Source organism: Orycteropus afer, unplaced genomic scaffold (genome assembly GCF_000298275.1).
Source record: "Orycteropus afer afer isolate SDZICR_OR568_19922 unplaced genomic scaffold, OryAfe1.0 scaffold00196, whole genome shotgun sequence".
NCBI lineage: Eukaryota > Metazoa > Chordata > Mammalia > Tubulidentata > Orycteropodidae > Orycteropus > Orycteropus afer.
Window position 1 is genome coordinate 4299632 of NW_006921783.1, and position 18331 is coordinate 4317962.

Sequence of the window (18331 nt, forward strand, 5' to 3'; positions counted from 1 at the left end):
ATCTTAGCCACTATGCTACCAGAGCTAGGAGCTCAAAAACATTTCTCGGTGAAGACGGCTTGCTTTTCTTTCCTCTGAGAAATAGCCTGGGCTGGGAAGGGTGGGTTCCTATGTGCTGGTTTGGTTCATTGTCTGGTCTTCTAATCAGCTACAGGGAGAACCTAATGCCCCCGCAGATAAAGTCCGAGTGGAAAGGCGCCTCAAAAGCCGTTTAATGCCACTCTATCACTTTATATACAGGACAGAGTCAGGGCTACAGAGCGAGTTCTTCCACAAAATGACCTAATCAAGAAAAGTCTCCAAAGCTATTACTTTCCTGTGTACGTCGAGTGCATCGACGTTCTACCTACCTGGGCTGGAACAACGAGCAGGCTCATTCCATTGCTTTTGTCTGTCACGAAACGCAGAGCGCTAATTGGTCCTGGTTTAGGAAACAGGAAGAAAGCGTGCACTTAGTATCTGCGCCTAGGGGTGGGCGTGCGTCCGGTAGGCGGAAGTTCTTGGATAGATCATGGCGTCGCTCAATTGTAAGACCGTTGTCTGCGTCGTCTGCTTAGAGAAGCCTAAATACCGCTGTCCCGCCTGCCGCGTGCCTTAGTGAGTGGTGGGGCGGTGGGCCGGGGCGGCGGGCCGGGGCGGCGGGGTCTGCGCAGTCAAAGGGGCGGACACGGACTGTGGTCTCTTTTGTTACAGTTGCTCGTTGACTTGCTTCCGGAAGCATAAAGGTAAAGCTGGGTGCCTCTTCCTAGCTTGGGGCAACTCCCCTGTTCCGCACCGCAGACATCTCGCGGAAGTAAACCTCTCAGTTTTGCGGAGCCTGATGCTGTCGGAGATCCTCACTAGCGTTTCTTGTCGCAGATCTCCCTTGCATCCGCGCAGGAACCTTCGTTCCTAGGACTTCATCTCTGGTGTCCTGGACCTTTGCCTGCCTGCGGGTCCTTCACCTCTGCCTGTAAATGCTACTGCGCACTTTAAATAATAGTAACAATAATAACTTTCGTAGCCTCTTTTCCTTCTGCTTGCCGCCCTGTTTGCCCTTTTAAGCTTAATCGACTTTAATCTGGCGTAGTCCCTCAGCATTTGGCAGAAATGTTACCAAGTACACTTTATTTCCTTTAAATAATGTGGCTGATTGATCTGTAGCATTTTCAAAAGAAAGCTTTCATCTCAAGATAGAAGAGGAATGGTACTTCCCTGCTGGAAACAGGGTTGGATTTTTGGATCCCACTTTTCTATCTGCAGCCTTTTGAGGGCCCTCCAGGAACACCCAGGGCAATCAGGAACCCCAGCTGCTGCCAGGGCTGATTTTTCTGGAAATGCAGATGTAGCAGTTCCTTCCCCTTTTGGAATCTCTACATGACTTTCTAGCATCTAGGGCACAGTGACTCTTATTCTGAGTTACTGCTTTCTCTAGGGCATATTTAGGTGCCCTGGTGGCACAGTGGTAAAAGCGTTTGACTGCCACCCAAAAGATTAGTGGTTCAAACTCACCAGCTGCTCTGTAGGGGAAAGAGGTGGCACTCTGCTTCTGTAAAGATTACATCCTTTGCAGCCCTATGGGGCAGTTCTACTCTGCTATAAGGTTGCTAGGAGTTAGAATTGACGGCAGTAGGTTTAGGGGACATTTGTTGTAACAGTAGCTGAGGAGGTGTTGGGCAGGTCAAGTAAATATCTTGTTAAGACAGCATGGTGCCGTCCTACACTGCTAAAGACCTTCCTACCCTGGATACACCAGTACTGTCCTTTTTGAGAGACATTCTCTTGTTCTGGCTTCCTCTTGGGTCCCTGCCACCTGCCAGGCCTGTTCTACGAATAAGTTGGCAGTTCCTCATCTCTGTCTCCCTGGCAACTCAATGCCATTGAGTTGATTGTGACTCATAGTGACCCTATGGGACAGAGTAGAACTGCCTCATAGGGTTTCCAAGGCTGTAAATCTTTACAGAAGCAGACTGCCTCCTCTTTCTCCCACGGAGGGGCTGGTGACCTTGAACCACTGACCGTTTTGGTTAGCAGTCCAGTGCTTTAACCATGATGCCACCAGAACTCTAGCCATCTCCCTGTACTTGATCCTAATCCTTCAAGTATCTGGTCCAAGCATAGACCTTTCTCTGCCAGGGATGCTGCTCCTTCCACTTGGCAAAGATTCTGGCTCCAAAAATCCTCTTGGTTTTGTCTCCTGACTTTCTGAGATGAATTTAGACCAGACCCTGCTTACCCTCGCTATGCCTCTAGCTGTCTTTCGTGATACAGTTGTTTGTTGACTTATTGCTACTCCCTAATACTGGGCGCTCTGGTAGCATAATGCCTAAGGCACTTGACTGCTAACCAGAAGGCTGGCGGTTCACACCCACTAGCCACTCCTTGAAGGAAGGCTGGGCAGTCTACTTCCGTAGTGATACTGCCTCGGAAACCCAAGGAGGGGTCGCTATGAGTCGGAGCCGACTCCATGGCACATAACAAGGCCCCCCCCCCCCAATACTACATCTCTTTGAGGATGGCCTGGTGTTTTTCTCACTTCTGTATTCCTAGTGGCACATGGCATGTGCAAATACAGTGTCTGAAATTCCTGAGAAAATTGAAGTTAGTGCCACTTAATCCTGGTGAAAGCCCTGTGAGATTAGTCAGGGCAGGAAGAATGGGAACAGGCTGTAGGGGTGCATGCTTCGTTAGCCCTCCTGACAGGTGCAGGGTTACTTGTGGTTTTCCTTACACTACCCCTTGTTTTGATCTCTCAGTACCTCCATTCATCTCTAGCCTACCCACATCCCTTACTGAGTACCTATGCTGGCTTTTGGGGGGGTGGGCAGGGGCAGCTTTGTGTGTCTAAGATATATGTGTCTTTCAGAGCAGTGCAACCCTGAAACACATCCTATAAAGAAAAAAAGAAGTTCATTTCTTCCTACAGACTCGACAAAGCCTGTGGAAAGCAAAGGTAGGTTGGTTGGTTTAAAAACCAAACAAGCCAACTGACCTAGAAAGGGCTTTCAAATAGAATATGTTGAAAGGAAAGAAAAGAGATTTGGTCTGGATAAGGGGTCAGGACCTGCACCCATCATTGGGGGGGAGCAGCTTCCTTACCCTGAGCACTGGGAGTGGGGACACACATTGTCATGGGTGGCATTGATAGGGCTGCCTGAGGGCATTGTTCAGGGAAAGAAAAATGGGGCCAGGGAGCTGAGAGAACAAAAGGCCATGGCAGAGGTTTGGGGGCATGGGGTGGGCTCTGCTGACCTTCTCTTGTTGTGGTGTTGGGCCTGGCTGGGGCTGTCAAGTCACCTGAGCTGGGCCTAGACAGGAAGCTTCCTTGACCTAGCTCACCTTGCTGCCTCTCACATCTTACAGCAGTAGCAGTAGCAGGTTGTCATCCTATCCATCTCTCTACACCTGCTGTAGTACTTCCTGAGTATCGGGTGCCACACATGCCAGGCTCCAAAAGCATCCTGTTCCAGTGCTACCAAAGAAGTACTGAAGCTTCACAGCAAAGGGATGGTCCACAGTTTCTCTTTGAGAAACTTTACAGGTTGAGCTCAGGCAGTGTTAAGCAGTTTTTGCAAATGCAGAAAGCAGAGAGGCTTTATGGTAGCAGGTTTTTACAAGCATTGAGGTTTTTTGCCCATGACAAGGCTGGGACCATGGTGCTAGGAGGTGGGGTGATTTAGAAAATTGGGCTCCAAGCCCAAAGACCACAGAATTGTGTGTATGAACACTAGGATGCATTTGTTAAATTAAAAGTCACCAATTCTTGCATGGGAGGTACAGACAACAAAGTTGAACCCTTTTGTACGTACAGTACTGCGTTGTCAGTGAAGGCAAACATTGATGTGTAGGTGGATAGATGGGTGGATATGCTGAATGATTAGGTAGGTCTATGCAGGGGGAATGTGCCCAAGATCATGTATAGGGTTGGTAGACAATGTTTCTACAAGTGTACTTGTATGTTCTGTAAGAATTCCCAGGTATATAGTAGAGCTAACACAGGATAAGGTGGTAGTCACTTCTTGGCCATAGCCAACTACCCAAAGGGAGTGAGTAGTTGGACCTGTGGGCTTGGGACCATAGTTGCAGGGGACATCAAGCTGAATTGGCGTAACATACTACACAAAAACATTGTTCCACATCCTACTTTGGCGAGTAGTGACTGGGATCTTAAAAGCTTGCAAGCAGACATCTAGATGCAATGATCGGTCTCTCCTCATCCAGAGCAAACAAGAATTAAGAAAACCAAAGGTGCATGGAAACAATTAGTCCAAGTGACTGGTACACCATGTGATCCTCAGCCTATAAGACCAGAACTAGATAGTGCCTGGGTACCACTGTCAACCACTTGGAGGGGGGGCTGTGTAGGAGATGTGGGATAGAGTGGGAGAATAATATGGAACAAAACTCAAAATCATTAAAAAAAAAAAGGGGGGGTGGTGGCAACCAGGTTTGCTGGTCTGTTAGAGCCTGATGGAACTACTGAGACTGTGGCCCCTAGCTGCCCTTCAGGTCTGGAATTGAACCCATCCTGTGGCTTCCAGATAAACAAAAGACAGTTTATATGAGCTGAACATTTGCATTAGGTAGATACACTCTTTGGAGAGATCAATCATGGGAGAATAGGGCTGTGTATGCACAGGGAGACAGCTTGGGGGTCAGCAGTGCATGGGAGGGAAGGGCACAGGGAAGAGGTAACTATGGGGAGGAAGTGGGAGGGGAGCTGTTGCTTTGTGGGAAATTGTAGTCAATGTCATGAGACAAAGTGTGAGCTGCTGTATGGAAAGTGAATTTGCTCTATAAACTTTCACCCAAATCACAATAAAAATTAAAAATTCTGATTTTCATTATCCTAATGGATGAGTGTGAGTATGGTCACAGTGCCAGAGAAGAAAGGGTGGTGGTTTTTATTTCAATCTACTGTCTACCCTTCTGTGTGTGTGTGTGCACATACATTCGTAATCTATTGGTAATTTTAAAAATCTGTGCCTACGCTTTCTTTCCAATCTTAAGCAGTTAACTTATATTTTTCTTTAGCTGATGAGTCATCTATAGCTGATTTTCTCAATAGTGATGAGGAAGAGGACAGAGTTTCCTTGCAGAATTTAAAGAATCTAGGTAAGTCTATGTTGTTTGTTTCTTTGTCAACCTTTGAGATACATTTTTTAAAACACACTATTTTATTTTATTGTGTTTTCCATGAAGATTTACGTAGTAGTTTAGGTTCTCATTCAGCAATTTCTATACAAACTGTTCGGTGACAGTGGTTACGTTTTTCACAATGTGTCAACATTCTCAATAATTTTGTTCCGGTGGTTCTGTTCCCGTTAATCTAGTTTTTCTGCCCTCTTGCATTTTTGTTTTGGTTTTAATTGTTGACCGTTTGTCTCATATAGATCATTTTTAAAAAGAGCACAGTACTCAAGGGTAATAGTCTTTCTTTTCTGAGCCAGTGTTATCTAGCTAAATGGTGACCTTTGGGGCTAGTTTTGTTTTCAGTGTGTTAAGAGTCTCTCAGGGCAATCATCGTGCGTAGTCTTCCAGTCTGTTACATACATATAACCTGTTGTATAGAATGTAATTTTTAAGAGTTATTAAATACCTTGGCATGGCAGGCAGGGCCCTTTTTCTCCTTCCTGTAAATATGCAGGACTTTTGTGGCCTCCCAGCCTGCCTGCAGTGCCATTCCCTCTGCCTGAATCCTCCAGCTGCCCTGTGTCTTGGCAAAATTTGGCTCCTCCTCCAAGGCATGGTTTAAATTTCCTCAGTGAAACTTTTGACCTCATCTCTCAGAATTGGGCCCATTTTCAGCTTCCCATAGTGGACTTACTGATACGCCACTCAACACGCTGTATGGTAATTTGTCACTCACCAGTCTGTAGGGCAGGGACCTGCATTTATTCCCATGTCCCTTGTGTTCAATTTATAGATGCCATTAGTGCAGATTGGTGATCATGGGATTTTTAAGGGGGAAATGGGTGTTAATCATGCCCAGCATTTTTGTAGCAGTTCATTCAGTTCCTCATAATGGTTCTGTTATGTGTGTAAGTAAAGGTGGACATTTCTTTCCTTCTGTTTTCTAAAATCAGGCTGAAAATCAGTTATTTGCACTTAGTCCCCTAGTATGAATTAGACCGAAGTAGGAACTGAACTGGTAATAGGTGTGAAACGTTTTGTAGACCGCAAAGTACTATATGGATATTAGTGTTTTTTACCTATGGGTCCTTCGCACTGGATGCCATGCTTTTCATATCAGTTAGAGTATTGGGCATAACTGTCCTCACCATTGAGAACCTTTACGCCTATAAAGAAAGTAAAAAGCCAACAATTTAATGCTGTGCTCTCTATTCGTGCCGATTTTCTTTAGCTGAAATGGCACGAAGCTGCAATATTTATAGTATTTAAATCTAACCTACAAAACATTTAATACGCTGATTTGACCTTGCTTATGTGTCAAGCATTGGGTTAACTTCTAGGTTTAAGGGTTAAGGGGATATATCTTTGAAAGTTGATCATTACCTTTGAAACGTTTAGCCTTCAGCTGTCTCCACCTATTCCCACTTGTACTCAGGCTGTCTTTGTTAATTTTTCAGGGGACTCGGCACCATTGAGGAACTTACTGCTCAATCCACACCTTAGACAGTTGATGGTCAGCCTCGATCAGGGGGAGGACAAAGCAAAGCTCATGAGAACTTATATGCAAGAGCCCTTGTTTGTGGAGTTTGCAGACTGCTGTTTGAAAATTGTGGAACCTCTTAAGAATGAGGATTCTTAAAGATGTCTTAGGCATGTGCTTGATTCCCAAAGCCTGTCCCCTTCTCTTGGGAGACCAGCTGTTATGGAGGGAGGCCTAGCTGGAGCCCTTTGGAAAGGAGGTTAGTTCCAGGATGCTGACCAGCGGAGGTGGTCATCTCCAGTGACACGAACTCTTGTTTCAGGCAAGTGGGAGGTACTCAAAGTGAAGAGAAAAGTCAACATTCAAATGGTTGTTCTAAAATGTTTTATTTTTGGTACATTTAAGATTAACATCATAAGAGATGATTGATTGTTTATCAAGTTTTTTTTATAACTGTTTGAGCTAAAAACTTGACCAGTGTTACTAAATAAAATCAGGATTTGGTGGGTCTATTATATATTTCACCATCTTTGGTTTATGATATCCTAATTACTTGACATTATATTAAATAAATCAAAAGCTTGTTAAATCCTACGGTTTTGTTCTTTTTTTAAGGAACTAAGTATGAAATTTCCCCCAGCCAAGATTTTAGAGTCAATAATTTCAGGCTGACTTTGTGTGTTTTCTTTCAAAAGTGCTTGTGGGAAGTTGGAGGTGTTCTGATGTAGTGACAGCACATTTATGTGTTGGACATTTATGTCCAGTGCTGAGTCTGACAAGTTGATGTAGTGAAGGTCTCCATAGCCCTGATAATGTCTGATTCCTGGTTTGGTAACTCCCAACCCTGATACTCTGTCAGTGTCTGAGAGGTAGTCTGGAGCCCCCAGACCCACTGGTACATTTACCACTGCAGTTTGAGCTCTGAGGCTAGAGCTGGCATGCACTCAACGTGCATTGTAGTCACTGTGGGAATAGTTTGGCAGCTGTGTGTTGATGATTAAATATCTTTGGCAAGGCAGCTAGAAGGAAAAGGCCTTGGAGAAACAAAGGCACCAAGGATCACCCACCCAAGAGAGGGCAGAGGGCAAGAAGAGCTCACACTTGGATCAGCCTGTGTCTTTCCAGCAGAATCTGGTTAAAGCCAGTAACACTGTAGGGTGAAGGTTCAGGGCAGATGTCAGCATGGCGGAGTGGAGACTTTCTGCAGTGAAACTTTATCGAACCCTAGGGAGAAAGAGATGCAGCTAAGGTTACCCCAGTTCCCCGGAGTGCCAGGGCCTGCAGGCGCCTCCCAGGGGGAATGCTGGAAGTGCAGTAAGGTGCAGACGAATCACTGCTGGTATGGGATTACGGCAATAGCAGGACTGAGTCAATCAGCGTGTTTTTTTCTTTATTCTAAAACAAGGGGAAACTGAAGCAGTATTAAAATATAAAATTTCACATCCATTCAGTGTGAGACTGATAAGGAAACACTAGGAGGGTGTCACCTTCTTGGGAGTGTTTATCCAAATTGTGACCTGTAGTAATTCCTCTGGTGTGGAAACAATGTTTCCTTCCTCCTGCCTTGTTGATTTCACTTAATACTTGCTGCAACCCTGGGTAATAGGTTGAGAGTATTAGCCTCATTTTATAGAGGAACTGAAGGTGCCAAGAAATGAGACATGACTTAACCAAAGTTATCCAGTGAATGGGGACAGACCAGGACCTGGACCCTGGGGTTCTGCCTCCAGCAAACATGCCTCTCACCTTTCCTCACCTACATCATTTCTGATGGAAATGTGGGACATCAATTTCCTGAGTGTGCTGGCTGACTGTTCTTCCTGGCTGCCCATAAGATAAAAAACATGGAGGCCTTGGACACCAACTCGCTTGTCATTTCCTCGGCTGGAAAAGGAGGTAAACTAAGTAATTTGAGAACACAGTGCCAAATCCAGTGATGTTTGAGGGAATAAGCTGCACTGTAATCCAATTTTTTGAAAATAGACTAAGATTCAGAGGAGATGCTAAAATACTTAGATACAGTATGAAAAATGTGAAGGGGCTCTGGAATATTCCCAGCTATAATTATGGAAATAATCCAAACCTACAGCCAATTGGGACACGCAGGCTTGTGGTTTACCCAGTAGGGCAGTGATGGCTCTTGTCACAGTCATAGTTCTACTCTCCCTATAGACTCCTAAGGTTTGTCTCCTGCCCTTTATGGTGGGGTGGGAGAGACCCAGAGTTGTAGGGCAGGATAAGTCATCCCATCACAAACAACCTACCTGAGGCAGCGCTCGTACAGATGTGACACCAGCGTGATCCTGTTGTGCGGTCTGGACGGTGTAGCTGCTGGACCTTCCGGAGGGAAGCTGGAGGCAGGCCCAGACCACCAGTTGCCTCTGAAAGCCACGCACACCTGTGGCTGAGTTGGCCAAGACCAGTCCCAGGGGCCACAGGCGGATTATTGCCCCCAGGAGCCTGGTCTGCGCTGGAGGCAATGAGGTGGAGCTCAGGGAATGGAGATCTCCAGACAAGTGTTTTTCCTCCGCACCATCCAGTTCTTTAGAAGCAAGGGAGGCCATCCTGATCTTAAAAAGAAAACATTCCTTATCATTTTATTTAGATTTATCTAAAAAACAAAAAACCAAACCCACTGCCAGTGGAGTTGGACTGACTCATAGCGACCCCTCCTTGGGTTTCCGAGGCAGTATCACTACAGAAGTAGACTGCCCAACCTTCCTTCCGAGGAGTGGCTGGTGGGTTTGAACTGCCAGCCTTCTGGTTAGCAGTCAAATGCCTTAGGCACTACGCTACTAGAGCTCCCTAGATTTATCTAGCCCTATGAATTAATTAAAACTAATAAATCAGTTTATCCAGGTAAACTGAAGGGCACATAGCTGTAAACACCTGGAGGCTTTGAACTAGACTGGCTCTGTGCGGTAACAGTTCTTTAGACAAGAGGCTACAAGGTCAGTGTGCCTGGCCCTAGGCCTACTCCTTTCATAATGAGGTACTTAAAAAAAAGCTTTACTGAGGTAAAATTCACATACCATAAAATTTACCCTTTAAAGTATCTACTTTAGTGATTTTTAATATAATCCCAGAGTTAACTATGCCAGTTATTTTATACACAAGGAACAAGGCTCAGGTAGACAGGTGACTTGGCCAGGCGCTCCACTAGCTATGGCAGAGCCAGCCCGCTCCCCCACCCCCACTGCCCACCCTGCCTTCCTGAGTCAGACACTCACTCTCCACCTCTGCCATGCACGCTTGATGACGGTGGCAGCTGTGTGCAGCCTCTGGATGCGCTTCCGAGTTAACCAGGAGCGAGTGGCTAAGAGGTTTGCCCAGAAACAGGAAGGAGATAACAAAATGTTCATTAAGCTCTTGGTAAGTACATGGAGTCGCTGTGAGTCAGGGGCTGACTCAATGGCAACTAATAGCAACAACCTGTAAAACCAAATAACCCCCTGCCATGGAGTCAATCCCGCCTCACAGTGGCCCCATGGGACAGAGAACAACTGCCCCATAGTGTTTCCAAGGGTGGAAATTTTTTTTTAATTGTGATTTGAGTGAAAGTTACACAGCAAGTTGGTTTTCCATTCAGTAATCCATACAGATTCTGTTTTGTGACATTCACTGTAATCCCCACAATACAACAGCATTCTTTCCACTTCTTCCCCAAGCCCTCCACTTCCTTTCTTCCTTCCTTCCCATTCCTTCCTGCCTTCTGAGCACTATTCCTGGGCAAATGCTGCCCTCTTAATCTCATGTGGTTGATTGTTGTAACAACATATGTTGATTGCTGGTATCACTGTTCACACCACTGCCTCAGAGCTCCTTAACAACCTATAGGGCACCCTTATTGACAGTGGTTTCCACTATACTGTGGAGAGATGGACAGAGAATTCAAATCCTATATGGGGACATGCATCCACCTACTGAGGCTGTGACGGTGAGCTTCAGAACGAGCAAAGTTCACAAGGAAACCAGTATCGCATGGGGTCTGTGTGCCACCACTGACAAGCAGTGGCATCCAGGCTCACCTGCTGGGAAGGCTTCCTGGAGGAGGTGATGTCATGTTAAATTGGATTAGCAGGTGAGGGGCTCTCCACATATCAGAGTTAATCTAAACACCTCGAAGTATGAGACAGTACTATGTGTATGAGGAGCCCTGAGCCATTCAGCACGATGCATAAAGACAAGGATGGTGGGAGGCCAGAGCCCCTGGGTTGTCTGGGTGCCACTCCTACCTGCTTGCATGAGCACAGCAGCCCGCCTCTGCCTGCCCTGCTTACGGCGCAGGTGTCGCCTCCAGCCATCCTGGATGCATCGAGCACACTGCCCCAGCACCTGAGTGCGCCCGCGTTCCAGAAGCTGCAACTGGGAGAAGAGGTGTCCACTGAGGCGCTGAGCCCTCCTGGCCCCGTCCTGAACACAACCTGCAGCTGGCCTTTGTGATCCCTGCCCCTCACCCCCAAACCAGCTTACCATGCAGTCAGTCATGAACACCTTGGTCCTGCCACAGTGTACTGGGGCTGGCGTGGCCTCAACTGGGTCACCAGGTGTGGCTGCTGACCAAGTTACAGCTGGCAGAGTGTGGAGGATGTCCTGGAGGCGCAGCTGCAGTGTGGTCTCCTCGGTGTGAGGGCGCCCTTCTAGGGGACAGGAGACAAAGGCCCCATCAATGCTGCTCATCTCCACATGTTCCTGTGCGTCTCCCCCTTTTCTGGCCTGAAGAAGCTGGGTCTGACCCCCCTAACACTCAGGAGCCTCTTTCCTGGCATTCTTGCTTCTAGTAATTTCTATTTCTGTATTTGAGGGGATAGGCCAGAGCCAGTTTGTGATTCTCTCAGGACCTCGGGGCTCTGGCTGTTCTGAGGAGTCTCAGAATCCCCATGGTGGCTGTGCTCTAAGTCTCCGTTCCCATGGGTCCCCCTTGGATAGGCTGGAAGAGGGTACTTGACGCTCGGTAGAGCAACTTCCAGTCTGGAATCCCAGGCTGCTCAGCATTTGTTTCCAAAGCCCTAAACATCCTGAGGCCAAACAGGGCAGCCAGGCCTCCTCTCAGCCCGACCCCTGCCATGAATGGGAAAAGGGACAGCAGCAATCTCAGCCCTGTGAAGGTCTGGAGGGTCCCTGTGCCTACCCTCCTGCATCTCACAGGTGCCTCCTGGAGAGGAGGATTTACCTGAGGGCTCTGACCACCTTTAGCTGCCCAGTGCCTCGCTGGAGACAGGCTGCCAAAGGAGACACCGCAGACGAGAATCAGCAGCAAAATCAACCAGGGGCCAGAGGGGCTTTGGGCACAGAGCAGGAGGCAAACCATGGAGAGGGAGGAGAAGAGAAGAAAAGAGAGAAGGGGGAAGAGAGGGTGAAAGGAAGTGACAAAAGTATGCCCAAGAGGGGCAAAAAGCAAAGTGGAATCGTCTCACTAGGGCCTCATGGGCCCCTGGGTAAGGGGTGGGGGAGCCGCTGCTGCTGGGCTGGGGTTCTGCTGAGTGGAGCCTCGTGCCCACCCTCGGCCTCTTCCCCACCCGTTCCCGGGCTGCCTCATTCACTCCCAGAGCTTCTACATGCCATCAACTAGTAAACTGTGCCACAGGCCAGACCTTCCTTAACACTCATCCAAGTGCCCTGTAGACACATCCACTGGATGACTCAAGGACCTGGGACTCGGGGCAGCAGGACCCCAGCTTCTCCTCCTCTCCCTCTAATCAATCAGACATGCATCATTTGGTCAGTTTCTTCTCTTAACATTTCCTGACTGTGCCTACACCTCTGGCTTCCATCTGTCCCAGCCTCCTAAGCAGCCTCCCTCCTGAGTCTTGCCTCACTCCTCTGCCCTCTGCAGGGCCCCAGAGTGGTCTCCAGAAAGCTGACAGAGACACTCCTTCCCTCACATATGGTATCTCCCCATTTGCCCAGAGAAGAAAATCCAGGAGCTTTGACCTCCCACCATCCTTGTCTTTATGCATCATGTTGAATGGCTCAGAGCTCCTTATACACATAGTACTGTCTCATACTTTGAAGTGTTTGTTTAGATTAATTCTGATATGTGGAGAGCCCTTCACCTGCTAATCCAATTTAACCTCAGAAACCACCTCCTCCAGGAAGCCTTCCCAGATTTCCACCTCCCCAGCACTACTATAAGCATCCTGTTTATAGCACTGCCTTCCCACTTTCCACACTATTTGTCTTTCTTAAGTTTGTTTCTCCCACTGAACCTAGAACTGAGGTCAGGGCTTTGAATCCCCAGCCCCTAGCCCTGAAGGAGCATGGGGGTGGTGCCCAGTAAACCACAGCTAAATGGAAAAACTAACAAATGGCCCCCGACTCACCTGAGTGCGCTTTGGCAGGAGATGGGCCGTGGGGGCCAGGGGATGCACGAGGGCGAAGCCGTCTCAGCAGTGAATATCGTTCCACAAAGTTCTGATGAGAGACCCTGGAACCCAAAGCAGATGGGAGAAGAGAATGAAGTGACTTCATCTGTGAGCCAGGCAGTGCTGGGGGCTCAATCCCATTGCCTTCATTTAATCTGCTCAACAACCCAGTGAAGTGCTGCTCCAACTCCCCAATCGGTGGATGAGGGCAGCCCCTCTGGGATGAGCCAGTGCAGGCCATTGTAAGCTGGTCTGCTGTTGCTCCTGCCTTGGTGTCTCTGACGAGTCCTAATTGGGATTTGCAGCCTGCTTCTTTCTGAAGGGCTCACAGGCCTCACGCCTCCCTGTGAGTGCTCTCTGCTCGTGTCCCCCACTCGGTGCTCATCTCTCTGCTCCGTCACAGCAGCACTCCTCTGAACAGGTGATAAGGCTGGTATGCGCACTTTCTCCACCCATTTGTGGATCAGCCCTCCTGAATGGCTTCTGTCTCCAACACTGCACTGATGTGGCTTGTGTCACAGCCATCACAGGCACTGTCACCAAATCTGGTGCTTGGTGCTCAGTGTCCCTCTTACCTGGCCTGTGGGCCATAGGTGCCTGCTGGCCCCTCTCCCTATAGCACACACTCAGCCACCAGGCCCCCAATCTTGGCTTCCTCCTTCACCCACGACCCCTTCCCGGCTGCCCTTGCTAACCAGCTGTCCTTGCTCATCACCTATCCTCTTTAAACGTGAGCACTCCTCAGGGTGGGGCCTCAGACCCTCATCTCTCCCAGGTGATTTCCTTCTAGCTCATTGTGTTAACATCTGACGTGCACCTCCAGCTCTTCAAGCTCTGCTGAGCCCCAAGCCCATCTTAGCCCTCTCAGCCCAGACAAGACCTTCAGAAAATTCCTGACCCTCTTCACCTGTCCTCCAGCTGGACTTTCCCCAGATAATCACATTTCAGTAAACTGTCTCCCAATTCATCCATTGGCTTGTGACAGATATGTAGAAGGTTGCTTCTGCAACCTGGAAGTTGACTGCTCCCATGCAACACCCTACAGTCAATGCAGGTCCTGCTATTTCTATCGCAAACCATTCTGCTGTCACCCACTTCTCTCCATCTTCACTGCTGCCACTCACCTGAGCTGTCACTCTTGCCTGGACACATGCAGCAGGCTCCTCACCATCTCCTCCCTTCTATCCTGACCCACGTCCAATCCCCTCACGCCAGCCACAGGGATCTTCTTAGAATACGAGTGAGATTACACCATTCCCTCTGCACAATGTCCAGCATTTTCCATTGCACTAAGGACAAGCTGCCAAGTCCTCCAATGGCTTACATGGCCCTCCATGGTCTGGCTTCTGCCATCTCCCTCTCCCGTCTTGTCCCACCCTGCCTATTCTCTGTGCTCCAGTCACTTTAGCGTCTCTCAGTTCCTCACCTGGAGCTTTATGATTGCTGTCCCTGCTCTCTGAATACTCCCTCCACTCCCAATCTTTCCAGGCTGCTCCTTCCCGTCCCACAGGCCTGAGGATCCTCTGTCCCGTTAGTCTATTTAATAGCATCTTTTGTTTCTTTCCCAGCACTGATTATACTTATTTTCTTGTTTCCACGGGAATGTTGCTCTAAGAGGGCAGAACTCACCTTCCTTATTGACTGACACATTACCAGAACCAGTGCCTGGTACAAAAGAGTGCACAGTAAGCAAATGGACACCGCCCCTGGAGCAGTGGTGGATTACCAATAAACAAGGTAAGCACAGGCTAACTTGTGCTTACTTACTAATCTGTAGTGAACAATTTTGTATTTTTTCACCATTATCAAAGATTCTGCTTTAGATAGGGATGGTATCTGTCTCTCTCCAAACCTCATAGCACCTTCCTACAGAAATACAGCCTCTTTTCAAATTTATAATCCCTCTTGGCCACAGCCAGCTACCCAGGGGGAGCAAGTAGTTGGACCTGTGGGCTTAGGACCATGGTCACAGGGGACATCAAGGTCAATTACCATAACATACTACAGAAAAACATTGCTCCACATTCCTACTTTGGCGAGTATCAACTGGGATCTTAAAAGCTTGCAAGTGGCCATCTAGATGCAATGATGGGTCTCTCCTTGCCCAGAGCAAAAAAGAATGAAGAAAACCAAAGACACATGGAAACAATTAGTCAAAGGAACTGGTGCACCACGCGATCCTCAGCCTATATGACTATGAGACCAGAAAAACTAGATAGTGCCTGGCTTCCACTGTCAACCACTTGGAGGGGGATCTGTGTAGGAGATCCTGGATAGAGTGAGAGAACAATGTGGACCAAAACTCAAAATCATTTTTAGAAAATGGACCGGGTTTGCTGGTCTGATAGAGCCTGGTGGAACCCCTGAGACTATGGTCCCTAGCTGCCCTTCAGGTATGGAATTGAACCCATACCTGTGGCTTCCAGCCAAATAAAAGAAAAGCATATGAGCTGAACATTTCCATTAGTAGATATATTCCTTGGAGAGAACAGTCATGGGAGAATAGAAGGGCTGTGTATGCACAGGGAGACAGCCTGGGGGGCAGTAGTGAATGGAGGGAAGGACACAGGGAAGAGGTAACTATGGAGAGGAAGTGGGAGGAGAACGGTTGCATTGTGGGAAATTGCAGCCAATGTCAGGAGACAAAGTGTATGTGAGCGGCTGTAGAGAAGATGAATTTGCTCTGTAAACTTTCACCCAAATCACATTAAAAAAAAAAATTGCAGTCCCAGAAGGGGACTGACTGAGTACTCAGCAATCAAGTACCTTGCTTACTGCCCTGGACCTCCAGGTTGACTTCTGAGCCCTGCCTCTTTCTCTTCAGCTCCACATCCCAAGTCCTACCCTAGCTCCTCTGCCCACTCACCGGATAGGGAAGCCAGCAGCACTGATGTGGATGGTTTCCACGAGACCACAGGCCTCCAGCTGGCTCAGGACCTGCAAGAGTGGGGAGATAGGGTGGGCACCTGCAGCTCGGGGGCCAACGGGCCACAAACACCATCCTTTCAGCCTTCTTCTGAGGCCCTCACCAGTGTAGACTCGCAGCTTCTCCCAAGGCTGGAGCTGGTGGGGGATTTCTCTCTGGGGCAGTGAGAAATCAAGGGACTGTGAAGGTATCTCCCCTCTAGAAAAGGTCCTGATAGTCCCCAAGTCCTTTTAATTTTAATCTGGTGCATGGCTTCAGATCCAGCCATGGCTCTGTCTCACCACTTCCAGCAGTGCCCGAGAACTCTCCAGCTCATAACACAGCCCAACCAAATTTTCCTTTTCTTTTTAGTAGGTGATACAGTGATTCACAGCTGAGGGGCAGAGAGGTTATATTGTGAAGATTCTTCTGTGACCTGAACTAAGGTTTTTACCACAGAGCAGAGTGGTCTGGCTATAGACCCCAAGGCCAGAGACGCTAGCTGACTGTGGGGTACTCTTCAGCATCTCCAGCACCCACACCTCATCCACATGCCTGAGTCTGCTACCAGGAGGAAAGGGCAGGGCTAACCACAGGGTGCTTCCAAGCAAATTAGAAAAAAATTACATCTCCAGCCAGAAACCATGGAATGTAAAGTTAAGCACACTTGAAGCTAATCACAAAAGATGGCCAGTCCTCAAGTAGCGACTGGGATCTTAAAAGCTAGCAAGCTGCCATCTAGATACAACGATGGGTCTCTCCTTGTCCAGAGCAAAGAAGAATGAAGAAAGCAAAAATTCATGGAAACAATTAGTCCTAGCGACTGGTACACCATCTGATCTGTAGCCTATATGACTATGAGACCAGAAGAACTAGATGGTGCCCGGCTACCACTGTCATCCACTTGGAAGGGGATCTGTGTAGGAGATCCTTGATAGAGAGGGAAAACAATGTGGAACAAAACTCAAAATCATTTGGAGAAAAAAAAAGGGGGGGGGGGACCAGGTTTGCTGGTCTGATAGAGCCTGGTGGAACCACTGAGACTATGGCCCCTAGCTGCCCTTCAGGTCTGGAATTGAACCCATACCTGCGGTTTCCAGCCAAACAGAAGACAGGCATATGAGTTAAACATTTACCTCAAGTAGATACACTCCTTGGAGAGAACAATCATGGGAGAAAGAAGGGCTGCTTATGCACAGGGAGACAGCTCAGGGGGCAGGAGTCCAGGGAGGGATGGACACAGGGAAGAGGTAACTATGGGGAGGAAGTGGGAGGGGAGCTGTTGCATTGTGGTAAACTGTGGTCAATGTCATGAGACAAAGTATATGTAAACTGCTATAGGCAAAGTGAATTTGCTCTGTAAATCTTCACCCAAATCACAGTAATAATAATAAAAGAAAGATGGCCAGTCCTCCGGAAAGCTATGGTCTCTTGTCAGGGTACATGGCTTGGCGAGTAGAGAGCAAGATGCCTCCTTGGCTAGGTCACGGTGCAGTGCACAGACCACACAACAATCCATGACTGCCCTGCAAGAGCAGGTGAGATAAGCCCTCCCCAGTGTCAGGCTCAGCCTGAGAGACCCCTCCAGTCACTCCACTGGAGCTGATGGCCCTGATATTCAGCCCCCCAGGGCCTTGGCAGATGGCTAGCATTCAAATCAGCTTTGGCCCAGAGTTAATTACCTCCTCCCGGACAAAGGTCTGCGCCTGGCCCTGGCTATTGGGCTTGATGCAGCGAATGTAGTGGGGTGTGGTACTATGCAGGACCTGTAGAAGCTGCTCCAGGGAGGCCTGCATTGGGGAGAGACGAAGGTTAGGTAGGGATTGGAACTGCCCAGGCATCAGCTAGGCCCTGTTGAGTGGCTGGATCAAACACCTCCTCGGGCCCTCTGGCCCCAAGGCAGGATCCTCACATGCCCTGTGGTCATGATGGTGGGCTTGCACTGAGCATGTCCAAAGCACACTCCTCTTCTAACCTTCCACTGCTTCTCAGCTCTGGCTCTGGGATGCTTCTTGACCTGTAGCCCTTCACCTGACTGGTCTCCCTGCATCTATTTTCAGTCTCCTCCCTCATTACATTCCTCCCAGAGCAATCTTCCTAGAAGAGAAAAATCTCATAATGCCCCTGCCATTCATTTAGACAACAGCTATTATTAGCATTACGCTCCTTCCTTGTGCTGGAAGTGGTACCAGGGTCCACTGCTCCATCAGATCTCACAATCCAACAGGTCACACAAATGTTGAATGGGTACCCTCAGTTCGTGTCTGAGGCTGGGACAGAAAATTGCTAATTATCATAGCTGTGTTTCCCAGGGTATGTCCTCAAGGAGGTGATAATAAAGCTGAGATTTGATGGATGTGAAGGAATAAACTAAGAAAAGCAGCATGGATGGTGGGAATAAGGGTGAAATTGAGGGGGCAGTGAGAGATGATGGCTCCGTATGTGCAATGGCCGAGTGACAGCAGAAAG

The 18331-nt window shown here is 48.3% G+C and overlaps 2 protein-coding genes across 2 annotated transcripts in view; one reads left to right on the forward strand and one right to left on the reverse strand.

Moving 5' to 3' along the window:
- The first annotated feature begins 511 nt into the window (after window positions 1–511).
- Window positions 512–6751, forward strand: ZNHIT3 (zinc finger HIT-type containing 3). The gene is made up of 5 exons (XM_007947883.1): window positions 512–597; window positions 694–725; window positions 2846–2932; window positions 5014–5094; window positions 6570–6751. The coding sequence occupies exons 1-5, from the start codon at window positions 512–514 to the stop codon at window positions 6749–6751; spliced, it is 468 nt and encodes a 155-aa protein (XP_007946074.1).
- Window positions 6752–7687: 936 nt separating this feature from the next.
- The window catches only part of MYO19 (myosin XIX), a 34020-nt gene continuing 23376 nt past the window's right edge, over window positions 7688–18331 (reverse strand). The window contains exons 17-24 of the mRNA XM_007947928.1: window positions 17545–17652; window positions 15824–15894; window positions 12916–13019; window positions 11066–11232; window positions 10828–10957; window positions 9823–9908; window positions 8857–9162; window positions 7688–7816 (exon numbers count right to left, since the gene is read on the reverse strand). Of these exons, the coding sequence (XP_007946119.1) occupies window positions 7688–7816; window positions 8857–9162; window positions 9823–9908; window positions 10828–10957; window positions 11066–11232; window positions 12916–13019; window positions 15824–15894; window positions 17545–17652 (1101 nt within the window). The remainder of the gene's footprint in view (window positions 7817–8856; window positions 9163–9822; window positions 9909–10827; window positions 10958–11065; window positions 11233–12915; window positions 13020–15823; window positions 15895–17544; window positions 17653–18331) is intronic.

Bases quoted from the DNA above. Each gene is read 5' to 3' on its own strand.
- ZNHIT3 (XM_007947883.1), top strand. From the start codon at position 512: ATGGCGTCGCTCAATTGTAAGACCGTTGTCTGCGTCGTCTGCTTAGAG. The intron at 726-2,845 runs GTAAAGCTGGGT...TGTGTCTTTCAG, and splicing joins TTGCTTCCGGAAGCATAAAG to AGCAGTGCAACCCTGAAACA. The intron at 5,095-6,569 runs GTAAGTCTATGT...TTAATTTTTCAG, and splicing joins GCAGAATTTAAAGAATCTAG to GGGACTCGGCACCATTGAGG.